This window comes from Chinchilla lanigera, unplaced genomic scaffold (assembly GCF_000276665.1).
Source record: "Chinchilla lanigera isolate Chin_1 unplaced genomic scaffold, ChiLan1.0 scaffold00004, whole genome shotgun sequence".
NCBI classification, from domain to species: Eukaryota; Metazoa; Chordata; class Mammalia; order Rodentia; family Chinchillidae; genus Chinchilla; species Chinchilla lanigera.
In genome coordinates, this window is record NW_004955405.1 from 37213415 (window position 1) to 37225358 (window position 11944).

The 11944-nt window shown below is 50.0% G+C and overlaps 2 protein-coding genes across 5 annotated transcripts in view; one reads left to right on the forward strand and one right to left on the reverse strand.

Moving 5' to 3' along the window:
* Positions 1-6: 6 nt before the first annotated feature.
* LOC102029357 (proteoglycan 4-like) lies at positions 7-1620 on the forward strand. Its single transcript, XM_013518793.1, has 2 exons — positions 7-191; positions 249-1620. Exon 2 carries the CDS (start codon positions 350-352, stop codon positions 1154-1156), a length of 807 nt encoding a protein of 268 aa, XP_013374247.1. The 5' UTR covers positions 7-191; positions 249-349; the 3' UTR covers positions 1157-1620.
* Positions 1621-1909: 289 nt separating this feature from the next.
* Positions 1910-11944, reverse strand: part of Nup37 (nucleoporin 37kDa) — an 82439-nt gene continuing 72404 nt past the window's right edge. For 2 of the 4 annotated variants that reach the window (XM_013518775.1, XM_013518772.1), the window contains exons 15-16: positions 7107-7171; positions 1910-2568 (exon numbers count right to left, since the gene is read on the reverse strand). In XM_013518775.1, the coding sequence (XP_013374229.1) occupies positions 2484-2568; positions 7107-7171 (150 nt within the window). In that variant the 3' untranslated portion in view covers positions 1910-2483. The remainder of the gene's footprint in view (positions 2569-7106; positions 7172-11944) is intronic. The other 2 variants (XM_013518782.1, XM_013518766.1) reach the window with 1 other exon arrangement.

Consider the following 11944-nt stretch of genomic DNA (forward strand, 5'->3'; position numbering starts at 1 on the left):
GGGCCGGCCGCGTCTGCTAGGTCACCGCAGGGGCACCGCGGGCCTTGGAGCCGGCCTGGAGGGGCCGGCCCGGCGTGCTGCGGGCTGGGCGAGGGAGAGGCTGCCTCCCGCCCCGCGCCAAGTTCCCGCTAAGGGCCGCGGGGGAGGCGGACGCACGCAGAGAGGGAGCGCGGGCACGGGGTGCGGATCTCGCGTCCCGCGCCGAGCGCGCGCTGTGTGGCCGCGGGGGACTCGAGAGGCCGGCGCTCTGCAGAGAACGGAGTCCCTGCGGCTGAGGAGGGCGGCGGCAGCCTGCCTCATACCAAATCAATTCTTTCCTCTTGTGACTATTACTGTTTTTTTTTTTGAGATGGGGGGGTCTCACTGGATAGCCCAGGCTGGCCTGGAACTCGTGGCGATTCTCCTGCCTCAGCCTCCCGTGTGCTGGGACGACAGGCGTGCGCCCTCCCACCCGGCTGTAATTACTACTCATAATGGAGCTTTCCTTCCCCTCTCCCTGGGCCTTGGCCAGCATCACGACCTGAAAGTGAACAGAATACCAGTCCCGGGACCAGGGACCAGCAGCCCACGCCACCCCGCTCTCAGACACGCGCGACCTCGCACGCCCGAGCAGCAAGCCGGGGCCGCAAGCGGTTCCGAGAGCATTACCTGGTTCCGAGAAGAAACCAGCGGGACACAAAAACGGAAGGGGCCCTGCAGCGAGCCGGCACTGACGGACGCGCGGTGTTCTCCAGACGTCACCCAGCGCCGTGCGCACACACGGTGGGAGTCACAGCCTAAAGACAAACTTCCGAGGGAGGACAGGGCGGCATCCCCCGGCCCTCCAGCCAGGCCGCTACACATCCGGCACGAACAACGGCCCTGCGCCCGCAGCGCGCCTTCCTGTCTCCCCGGCCGTCTTTACGAGGGCAGTGGCTGGCCACCGCCTGTCTCGGTGGCAGGAGACGTGAACCCAGCCGCCCGTCGCACCCTCCCGCTGACCTGCACAGCTCTGCGTGGGCCGGTGCCCTTCGTGCCGGGACACCCCCAGCAGGCCAGAGCGGCTCCTGCGGCTGCTCCGCGGCCCTCGGCGGGATCCGGGGAGCCTGCGTCCCACGCGGAGGTCAGCCCCAAGGCCCGCAGTGAAGCAGCTCCCCAGCGGGTCACGGCTGCCTAGTACGGCTCCAGTTCTCCGAGGCGGAGAAATCCGAAGGCTCCTGCACGCTCCCCAGGGCTCAGCACACCACACCTCATTGGTGGCCCCCTCACCCGGTTTTGTCCCTAATGTTCTCGGCTCTTGCCTAGAAGACCACCTCACAAACGCCCTGCACGCCGAGTCCTTTCCTGCGCCTCGGTGACCTGAACCAAGACGAGCATTCCCTAGCCAGCCCAGGCCAGACCCCGCCCCTTATGACAAGGCCCCGCCCCCAACACCAAGACCAATACAACGGCCCTGACCGCATCATTTCACAAGCCCTGCCCCTGAGCGGTTTGGGGGAGACGTCCAGGTAGAAACTATAACAAGCACCATCAATCCAGTGCGTTGTTCTCTTTCCACCTAGTTCTTAATAGGTTTTCTTTTCTTCTTTTTGAGACAGGGTCTCACCACGCAAATCAGGCTAGCCTTGAGCTCTCTTTGTAGCCCAGGCTGGCCTTGAACTCGCAGTGATCCTCCTGCCTCAGCCTCCCGAGTGCTGCGATTACAGGTGTGCGCCACCACGCCTGCTTTCATAGGTTTTCTCGACTAAGCATGAAGACCTATGTGCAAGGTTCAGGGGAGAGCTCTGCAAACCAAACTATTCTCGCTAAGGCGGTAAAGGAGTTGGTGCAGCCTTGCTCATTCTGAAGTACACTGTAAACACCTCCAACACTTCCATTTGATAATAAACATAATAAAGGTATCAGACTTTGATAATATACAGACCATCAACCAAGTGACAAAACAGCTGTATTTGCTCATAAATATTTCCAAAAAGCCCCGTATCCAAAGTAGGTCAAGATGCCACAGGAAATTTCCACCCAGTATTACTTCCTGCTGGGAATTTAAGAGCTCACAGAAATTGGGCACAACTGCGAGGCGCCGTGGTGCACACCTGCCATTCCGGGCAGGAGGACTGACATGATTTGAGGCCAGTCTGGGCTACGTGGTGAGTTCAAGGTCTGCCTGGACTATGAGACCCCGTCTCAAAAAAAAAAAAGGTACATATTATTTTTCATGCTAAAGCATTCAAAAAATGTATAAAACTTATTCATTTTTGCAGTGAGTATGAACTCACATTAGCTTTACTTTGGAGCACAACCCCAGCCCTGGGACATGTCCTCTGAGCACTAAAGCACTCACTGCAGTTCAGGTTATTGTTTCTCATTCCAGAGCCCTTTATTTCCACAGCAAAACGTGCTGGAGGGTTAAAAACGCGTTCTTTTAACACAGGCAGCGCGGTGGCGGATGCTGTAGGACGCAGGCAGAGGTCAGCACTTGGGCGCAGCTGTGCGTAGGACCCGGCTCAGTCGCTGAAGGAGGACTCGCTGTCCGAGCTCTCGCCTATGCTCTTCTCGCCGCCAGCGTCAGGCACGGGCGCGTCAGGCCGCCTGAGAGAGAAGAAAGCCGCTGAGGGTTTTCCCAGTTGAAGAAAGGCACTTAGCATTGCAGTTAGGGCCCCCTGGTGACCGGCCGCGCAGCGCCCTTCGCTGAGGCCCCAGCGACTCTGGCGATGAGTGCTCCTCAAGGCCTGCGCCTCATCCCCACACAGGCCCCGCTCCAGGCCTGGCTGCACGACTTCGCGAAGGCCCTGCTGCGGGGTGCAAGTGCTGAGAAAGGCAAGCGGGAGGAGGAAGAAAAGGAAAGCCCTCGTGCTCAGGAACGCTGCAGGGAGAAACTCTGAAACAGCAGACAGTTCAAGAATGGCTACTGTGACACAGGCAACTGCTGGACGTGGTGGCCCCTGCCACGAAGGCCCTCAGCACTGCAGGAGGCTGAGGCAGGAAGATCACATGAGTTCTAGGCCAGCCTGGGCTACACAATGAGTTCAAGAGCAGCCTGAATTACACACCAAGAGAGAAAAGTATCTGGTTAGAGAAGGTTCTTCGTATCAGCGCAATGTTCTCCCTTTGAAGTTGTCTTTAGGGAATGAACGGGAAAGGTCTGCCTTGGTAAAAATACCACCTAATGACCTCCCAAGCACAGAGAGCAGACAGGGTAATGGGGGGCTACAGCTTTGCCAGTGTGCTGCAATAAAACAGGATGAAGTGTGAGGCTAGAGATGTGGCTCAGCAGCACAGCGCCCACCTGGCAAGTGCAAGGACCTGAGTTCGATTCCTGGTAAAAAAAAAAAGATCTGAACAAAATAAACTGCGAATGGTGTTACTCAAACTGCTGCTTAGAGGCCCCAGTGTTTGTGTTTGTGTTAAATCACTGAATCAGCACAATGGCACCACGGTCAGCCTCCTGTCACTCACCGAGAAAGTAAACTTATCCAAGCACTCAGGAGGCTGAGGCAGAAGGATCACTGAGTTCAGGGCCAGCTTGAACTACAGTGAGACTCTGTCTCAAAAAAAAAAATCATTAGGGCCAGGGATATAGCTCAGCGGCACAAGTGCCTGCCTGGCAAGCGGAAGGTCCTCAGCTGGATTCCTGGTACCAAAAAAAATCTTTAATAAGAATGCAGAGCCTGAATTTAAGTGTAGTAGTTTTTAATTATTAGGACACAGCTGCTCTGCTGTTCCTCCTTTCCTCTGAGCTCCCCCGAAGTGTACTTTGCTCGCTTAGTTCGACACCAGCCTGGGCTACAAAGTGAGCTCAAGGGCAGCCTGAACTGCATGGCGAGACCCTGTCTGAAAAAGACAAAAAAAAAAAAAAGAAGAGCCACCGCGCCAGGTGAGGACAGAGCTGTGCAGAGTGCCGGCCTCACTGTCCGCTCTGAGCCGCCCACGAGGACTGAACCTGTCTGCCTGCCACGGCACGGAGAGCAGCGCAGGTCGGCGGCCAGGTGACCGACCCGGGTCCGCAGCTAGGAAGCAGCCGGGCGGGACGGAAAGCCGGCACCGGGCCCCTTGGGAGGGCCGGCTTCAGTCTGAGCCTTCACAGTCACGAATTTCCTGTCTTCCTGATGGGCAGGCCCAGAGCCAACCTACCTACCCCAGACTCATAAACGTACTAGCTACTAGGAGATAACAGCACCGCTCACTCTGGGATACAAAGGTAAAAATGTGCAGCAGGGAGACAAACGTTTTTTTACAGGCATCAACGGAGAGAAATTTCCAAGTGTGATTTATCCACTTTGTATTTCTGATGGAAAATTAAAGGAGATTAACCTTGGGGCAAAAGTCCATTAAAATCTTCCGTTATCTTTTCCCCCAAACTTTTGTGTGTGAGAGTAACAAGGGTATTGTTCCACACCTTATTTGAAAGGCACGGGAACACACGTTTTCGGAGAGGGCCCCTAAGTGCCTCCCTGTGCGGTCCAGGCCAGCCTCGAAGTCACTACGTGTGCCCCGCAGGCCCTGACTCTGCGATGGTCTTATCTCAGCCTCCGGAGTGCTGGGATTATTGGCATCCTGAAACTACCTTTTATAAGACTAATTCTCTATTATAGAAGAATTCTTGTTACTTTATCTTTTGTACAGAGACTCACACTCAGGACCTTGGCACTTGCCAGGCAGGCGCTGTCCACTGAACTATATTCCTGTGTTACTTAAAATAACCAGGGTGGGGGATACAGCTCAGCGGCATAAGCGCCTGCCTGGCAAGTGCGAGATCCTGAGTTCGATTCCTGGTACTGGAAAAAAAATTAATAACCACCTAGGAGTATCAATAATATTTATTTAGGAATTATCAAGCATCTTCAGTTTTCTAAAATTCCATGTCAGTTTTCTAGAAAAATTGCCAGGCTTTCCCCCTTTACCATGTAAACTATTTTAGTTAAAAAGACTGCATGCTTTTAGCTACCAAGTATGTACACACACAAGCCAACCAAGTAACACTGTACTTGCGGATCACTGTGTACGTGTCAGCCAGAGGTGTGTGCTGTGCTCCATGCAGACGATCTAGGCGTTCTCACAGCGAGGCATCCGCCTCCCTACCTAACTTTACACTTGCACAGCCAAAGGAAGACAGAACAGTCTCTGTGCAAGTTCCTGGCCGAGGCTACCGTGCGCCCAGACTTGAGCGGCTGTGCGCTCCCTGGCTGCCACATTCCCTCCCTTTCATCACCTCTCCCTTTCTTCCCGCAGGGGCTTCCCACTTCCAGCGAACTTGAGTCCAAAGCCCCAGCGTTCCTCTGAGAACAAGGTCATCAGGTGGAGGGAGCGTGGCTGGAACTGGCCTGCTGCTGGTGGTGACAGGTTACAGAGCGCCCCACTCAGCCCGTCCTGGTGACCTGTGCCACGTGCTAATGAGGTCACAGTCATGACCGAGCCAGGCTGAAGAGCAGCTCTGCCGGAAGACGGATGACGGCGTGAGCCGCCCCTGCGATTCCTGCCCAAGACTCAGGCCCACCCTCACGGGATGCTTCGCAGTGTTCACAGACAGTAACACATGCTCGGATCCGGGCGGGAGATCCAGGGTGCCTGGGAGCTCGAGTCTCCCTAGAGCCATCGAGGGGCTTCTTTTATTTTTTAATTTTTGGGGGTGGGCTATTTATCTACCTACCTACCTACCTACCTACCTATCTATTTAGAGGGAAGGTCTCTCTATTAGTTCAGGCTAGGCTTGAATTCATTATGTAGCCCAGGCTGGCCTCGAGCAGTCCTCCTGCCTCAGCCTCCTAAGTGCTAGGATTACAGGCATGCACCATCACACCAGCAAGGGGTTTCTTAAGGGAATGAGAAAATCACTGGTTGTGGGTCACTGTGTATTTGTGTGCACTGTGCTCCAGATCGCAGACAGATCAGGTCATCTAGGTGGGAAGAGGGTGGAAGCAAGGGTGATTTCCGCACCGCAGGTATGAACAGCGGGGGGAATGAAGGAATTGAGTTGAGCCTGGACAGGGCTGGACACCCTGCACACGCTGTGCTTCTAGAGCACTGGCCTTCCAGTCACTGCATTTTTTCTGGAGAGAAGGATCAGTGCTGTAAAGGCCATCACAGCTGATACTGCAGGGAGCCTACCGTGCATTTGCACAAGAACAAGAGGTCAAAGGCAAACACACCTGTAGCTTACACTCCCCAGTGAGCACCAGCAGTGGATAACTCAGTGCTCGGTGAATACCACAGGGCATCACAGCTCACTGGTTTTCAGGTGTCAGAGACAATTTCTGGAACAAATGCCAAATACGCCAGAGCTGCTTTAGCCCAATCCCCACGCCGTGCCATTCACTCCAACCATCTGCTTCCTGCAGAGGCAGCACATGCAGATCTGCGCTGGAGCGCCGTTCCTGCTGGCGTGAACATCCTTACGTTCTGTGAGCTGGAGGGTCACATGAGAAAAACCTCCCGTGGTGCTTCCCCTTGCTCCGGGAAGGGCGCGTGCTGAGCGCTCCCTAACAGAGCGCTAGTTCCTTCCGCACCAATGCCTGGCCAGCTCCGGGCCAAGGGGACTCCAGACTGGGGAGATGCGACGTGTTCTGAGGATCGGTTAGGGTTCATTATATACAGGGCGAACGTGGCCAGGTTTGCTTGGAATGGAATAAATTATTACCGAAGTTCCAAGCTACTATTTTTTCGCATTTCTCAAGAAATGTTTTATAAGACCTACACCAACTGGTATCTAGCTTCACAACAACCGTTAACGTGGACTTAGGATAACTTTCTGCCCTATTTATTTCTCAATGTGGCTTAATTTAGGTTATGGTAGAATAGATTTCCTATATACTGAAATTTTAAGTGAAATGCTGGTTATATTAAAGCCCGCCTCAGTGCTCCTTCAAAAAGGAAAAAGCATGAAAAAAAAAGTGCCATAAAATTCTGGCTCCTTTGGATACCTAAACTCATCACTCATCTATTGAAACTGCTCCTAAGATGTGTCAAAGCTGGTGTTGGTGGCACAGGATATTTAAAAAATGTAGACGTTATTTATGAAGATGGCTTTGTGAAATATGAAACAGTACAAAGGGAAAGAGCGCCTGAAGTATGTTTATTATAACTGACACATTCACTCTCCTGACAGCAACTGAATTAGAGAGACGACTTACTCAAGCAGGTCCGGGTCCAGTCCTTCCGATATCATTTTGTTTCTTATTGCCATCACCGGAACACCCTAAGTAAAAGATGAGAGAGAATCCAGCCGTTAGGAACGTCCTCTGCTGACACCGACACCGACACCGACACGAAGCAGTGACAGCCGGACAAGTGTGTAAGCTGGCAAAAATATTCAGAGCATGTGAATTTTAGCACTGAAGCTAAGAATATGAAAACATAAAGACTCATGAGAAATAAATACCAATTTCCTTGAAAAGAAAACTTGTTGAATGAACGAACGACAAACCGCAAAGCTCTAGGGAGAAAAGATACAACCAGGTCAACGTCCCTCCCTGCACTGTTTCTGGGCATGGGGAGACCCTCATTTCATAGCTTAGACTTGAGGCTCCCGAGGAAGGTGATGCCGCTTGCTTTCTGGGGCCCAGCCAGGCTCCTGCGATGGTCCCTGTGCTCCTGGCCTCGGGCCCCCTGGGGTGGCTAGCAGAGAGTATCCCACGGTCAGAGGCAGAACTCCGCGGCCACACACCCGCACGGCCGTGTCCAGCGTCACAGGGACAGCAGGGCTCGTGATCAGGGCATCACACTGCCGCAGTCACTGCAGAGCTGCTCTTCGGGCCGAATCCTTAAGCCGGGCTGGGGGTTCGCTCAAAGGGAAAACCACAGAGACTCAGCAATGTACTTGGATCTCTAGACCACTCGTCATATGTGATCGCTTGTCTCCTTTTTCAAAGAATAAGTACATATTTGTCTGGCTAGTCCTCCCCTCAAAATGCAGATCTGATTTTACATTTTGTAATAAAATATGAGTTTAAGTTCAGTCAAATATAAGAACAAACATGAAAGTTAAACTCAGTAAGAGTCTTCAGGTTTTTTTTTTTTTTTTTTTTTTTTCAGAAAATCTTCAAGGTTAAGGACCCTGTATTTCTTACAGAAATACTGCAGATCTCACCAAATTAAGATAGATCATCGTTAACCATAACCTTCATTTTTCTACATCAGAAAAGTTTATTTCAAGTTATCTCACCCTTATTTACTTCTTTAAAAAGCTCAGGAAAGACACCTGTAGACGCAGTGATGCTGGCTTATGCTGGCAGTGAGGCGGCAGCAAGGGCAGGAAGGCTGGCGGCCTGGGATACAGTTACCGTCCTCACCGTGGGGCTTCCTGCTATGAACTAGCCAAACTCAGCCTGGGAAGGTCTGGTAAAAACAGACCCTCCCGAGCAGTCTAAGCATGAGATGGGCCAGGGCAAAGAGCAGCGAGGCAGGGCCTCCCCAGCGCCACGCCGAGCGCTGCTGCTCTGCGGGCGACTGTAAGGCACCTGAAGAGGGGATCACGGCGGCTGCGAGGACGAAGAGGGGGAAGGCAAAACCCTGGTCCTTTGCTAACGTAAGCGCTACGGAAAATGAAGGAAGAGCCCACTTGGTTCGCAGCATCTAATGTGAACAGACTCAAGTCTGGCAGAGAGAAAGAGGGAGATTCAAAGAGAATCACTTTTTAATTATAATATCTAGAACTAAGATGGAAACAAAACAGACCTAATAACAAAATTAATTTAATTTCAACAGTGGAGGAATAAGCAGACTACTACAACAAGGACCTTAACTTACTACCTTAGTACCTTTCGATTATTTCGGATAACGGAGATATAGGAGTTTGGAACATTTCATTTCGATGGATAATTTTGTTTTGGTTTGTTTTTTGGGACCAGGAATCGAACTCATGACCTCAAGCTTGCCAGGCAGGTGCTGTGCCACTGAGCTAAATCCCCAGCCCACATTTCATTTAGAAACACTGAAGTGCTAAGCAAAAAGGGAAAAGAGCGAGTTAATGCCACACTTCTCTAAAAAAACTCCTAGCTTCTATTAACTACGGTCTGACGGTATAAGGTCCTTCCAGAGACTCAACTATGTGATTTACCATACACTGGCATCACCTACAGGACAGCACGGGAAAGGTTACGTAAATATGTTACAAAGCAGAGAGCACAGAAAGGAAGAGAAATGAGGTTTAAAAAGTTTCCTAAAATACAGCAAATAAACTGTGTGTGTGGGAGGCCGGTGGAGGTAGAGAAGGTCCGTATTTTAACATTAGTTTCATGGAACTGGTTATAGTAAAATAACGACAGAAACCTGAATCACAGGTATGTTTTACCCTTAGTTTGTTGAACCTGGCTATCACAGCAGAGTGCAGATATACCCAAGACTGGTAAGTCTTTGCTCATTTCTGTGTAGGGATACAGGTAAAAGCAAACAGGTCTTTTACCCTCCTGGACACATTATCACACTTATACAAACTCCATGAGCGATCTGGCCTGTTCCACAAGATGCACTTGAAGGGTTTTGTCACAACGGTTCCTGCACTGTTGTGTGTCGTTTTACTGTATTCTTCGCTAGGCATCGAGCCACAGTGGGGTGCGGTAGGCATCAGGAAGCAGCGTCCAATTTCCAGCCCTCGAGAGGCAGAGTGGAATGACCTCGGGGCTGAACGTACTCAAACGTGGGTTTTTTGGTGAGTGATGATGGCAGTTTGTTCACACAAGTGATGAAGAACAGAGTGGCCACCAGTCTGACGTTGCAAAACATCACGTCTGCACTTGGTCCCTGGAGAAAGTGCGTTAAGGAAGCTGTGCCAGGGACCTCAGCAGGACAGCACTCGGGTTAAAAGGGAGTTTCTTCTATCATGAAAACCACTTGGAGGTTTAAAGGTCTGCCAATGCTTATGTGTATTTTTTATTGTGTTCTAAGAACCTACTAAATTTCTTTTGTAAATCATGTTGAAATTTTTATAAAGTTTTAGATTAGTAAAAAAAAAAAACTTTTTAGCTTAACAGAGATGTGTTCTTTTTAAAAAAAATATTGCCAGGTGTGGTGGCACATGCCTATAATCCCAGCACTCAGGAGGCTGAGGCAGGGGGATTATTGCAAGTTTGAGGCCAGCCTGGACTACAAAGTGAGCTCAAGGCCAGCCTGAACTACATGAATCCTGTCTCAAAAAGACAAAAAAAGAAATTTAAAAAAAAATGCCATTTAGGTGGTTTTTTCCTCTCATTTTGAGTTTGAGTCACAGTTATGAAAGGTGGAAGGGAGGAAGTGTTTTCCCACCTAGAGCCACAACCGAAAGACAAGGTGAGCGTACGGGGACAGAGCCAGCTGTCTGGAGGGAGCGAGTGGGGAGGGAGGGCTACGGCTCGGAGAGCGGCCGTCCTCCGATCGGGCCCCCTGCCCTTCTCTCTGTGAAATGGCTTCAACTGTATGTTTGCCTTCTGATGCTATTTTACAAATCGGTGCTGCTTGTAAATTTATACTGAAGACTAACTTTTTAGATACCACATGACATAGATAACTGTTTACTGAATGTGGGAGAAAAACATGCTGTGATCGCTTCTCCTTCCGAAGCTGTCAGCGAAAGGCCACGAAACCGATTTAGATGCCTCTTCCTCCCTGTAACACGAAGGCGGCGCTCTTCCAAAGGGAGCTCTCTTTCCACAGACGGCACAGATGGAGGGGACACTACACTCCAGTGTTGGCTGATACTGCTGCCCCCGAGGACTGCTGATTGAGACTAGACTTGTGGGTCAAAAAGAGGCTCACAGATCTTGACTGGTACTACACAGAGGTTCCTATGAAAATAACAGCAAACTATTCCTGCGTCAAGGATTATCTCAGAAGATGAGTTCTGAAGTAACGAGTGTCCTCGTAATGACTGCCGTCCGTTATCTCTAAAGATGAAAGAACAGCTCCAGTGAAAAATGAGCAAAGTGTCTGAGGGCCCGAGCGTGCCCTGGGAGGGTGCTGAGTCCGTCCATCAGCGTGAGTTCAGCCATGAAATAAATACACTGTAGCAGTTCTGTCTGTGCCTTTCACTAACAAGGAACTAAGCTTACTCTGAGTGCCTATGAAGAAAAGCCTTTAAGGAAACTGTTTCGCAGACTCAGCATCTGTTGTTAGGGATGTTCTGCTCATGATACGGTTGTGTCCATTTCCCCTCCCTATAAATTATACTTGTAACATAACGAACACCTGATGTTAATGACCAAAGGGTGCAAAAGTGTTTGCTTTGCACTTGTAACTGTATCTGCCCATTACAAGTAATATTCAGCTGTAAAGACTCATTTCGCTCCCTTCATTACAGCGCAAGAGCAGCATCTAGGATTTTAAAGGTCTACTTTGATGGGCCCATCATGAATGTGTACCTCATTCACTCAAATGATACCTGCTTTCTGAAACATGGATTACTTGGAATTTCCCAAATTGGATACTTTTGCTTCCTGGGAATTCAAAAGATTTTTATAGAAATCATTTTGGAATTTGCTACTCCAATGAAGCATGAAGTAAGTTTAGATGGTCTGTTCAGTTTTTGAAAACATTACTGCATTTATTTATTCTACAGGATTTAAAGAAATATCTTCAAACACAGCAATAAAAGTGATAAAGAACAGCAGGGATCATATACATGCCTGTGATCCCAGCACTGGGGAGGCTGAGGCAGGACAACCACTGTGAGTTTGAGCCTAGCCTGGGCTACATAGTGAGTTTAAGGCCAGCCAGCACAGCACGGTGAGACCCTGTCTCAAGAAAAAAATGAAGAAGTATAAAATTCTTAGTAGTAATTGATTATAAAGATGATTCTACTGATTTAAGAACAGCACATATACTACAATTGCAAAGGTTAGCATGGCCCCTGTGCAAGGATGACATGGAAAAGAAAATCAAGAGAAGTCATTTCCCAGTTAGTTTTCCAGCAGTGGTAATGTGTCTGAACAGGCGTGTATGTGTACATATGTGTGTGTGTGTGTGTGTATATATATATATATATTTCTTTCTTTTTTTT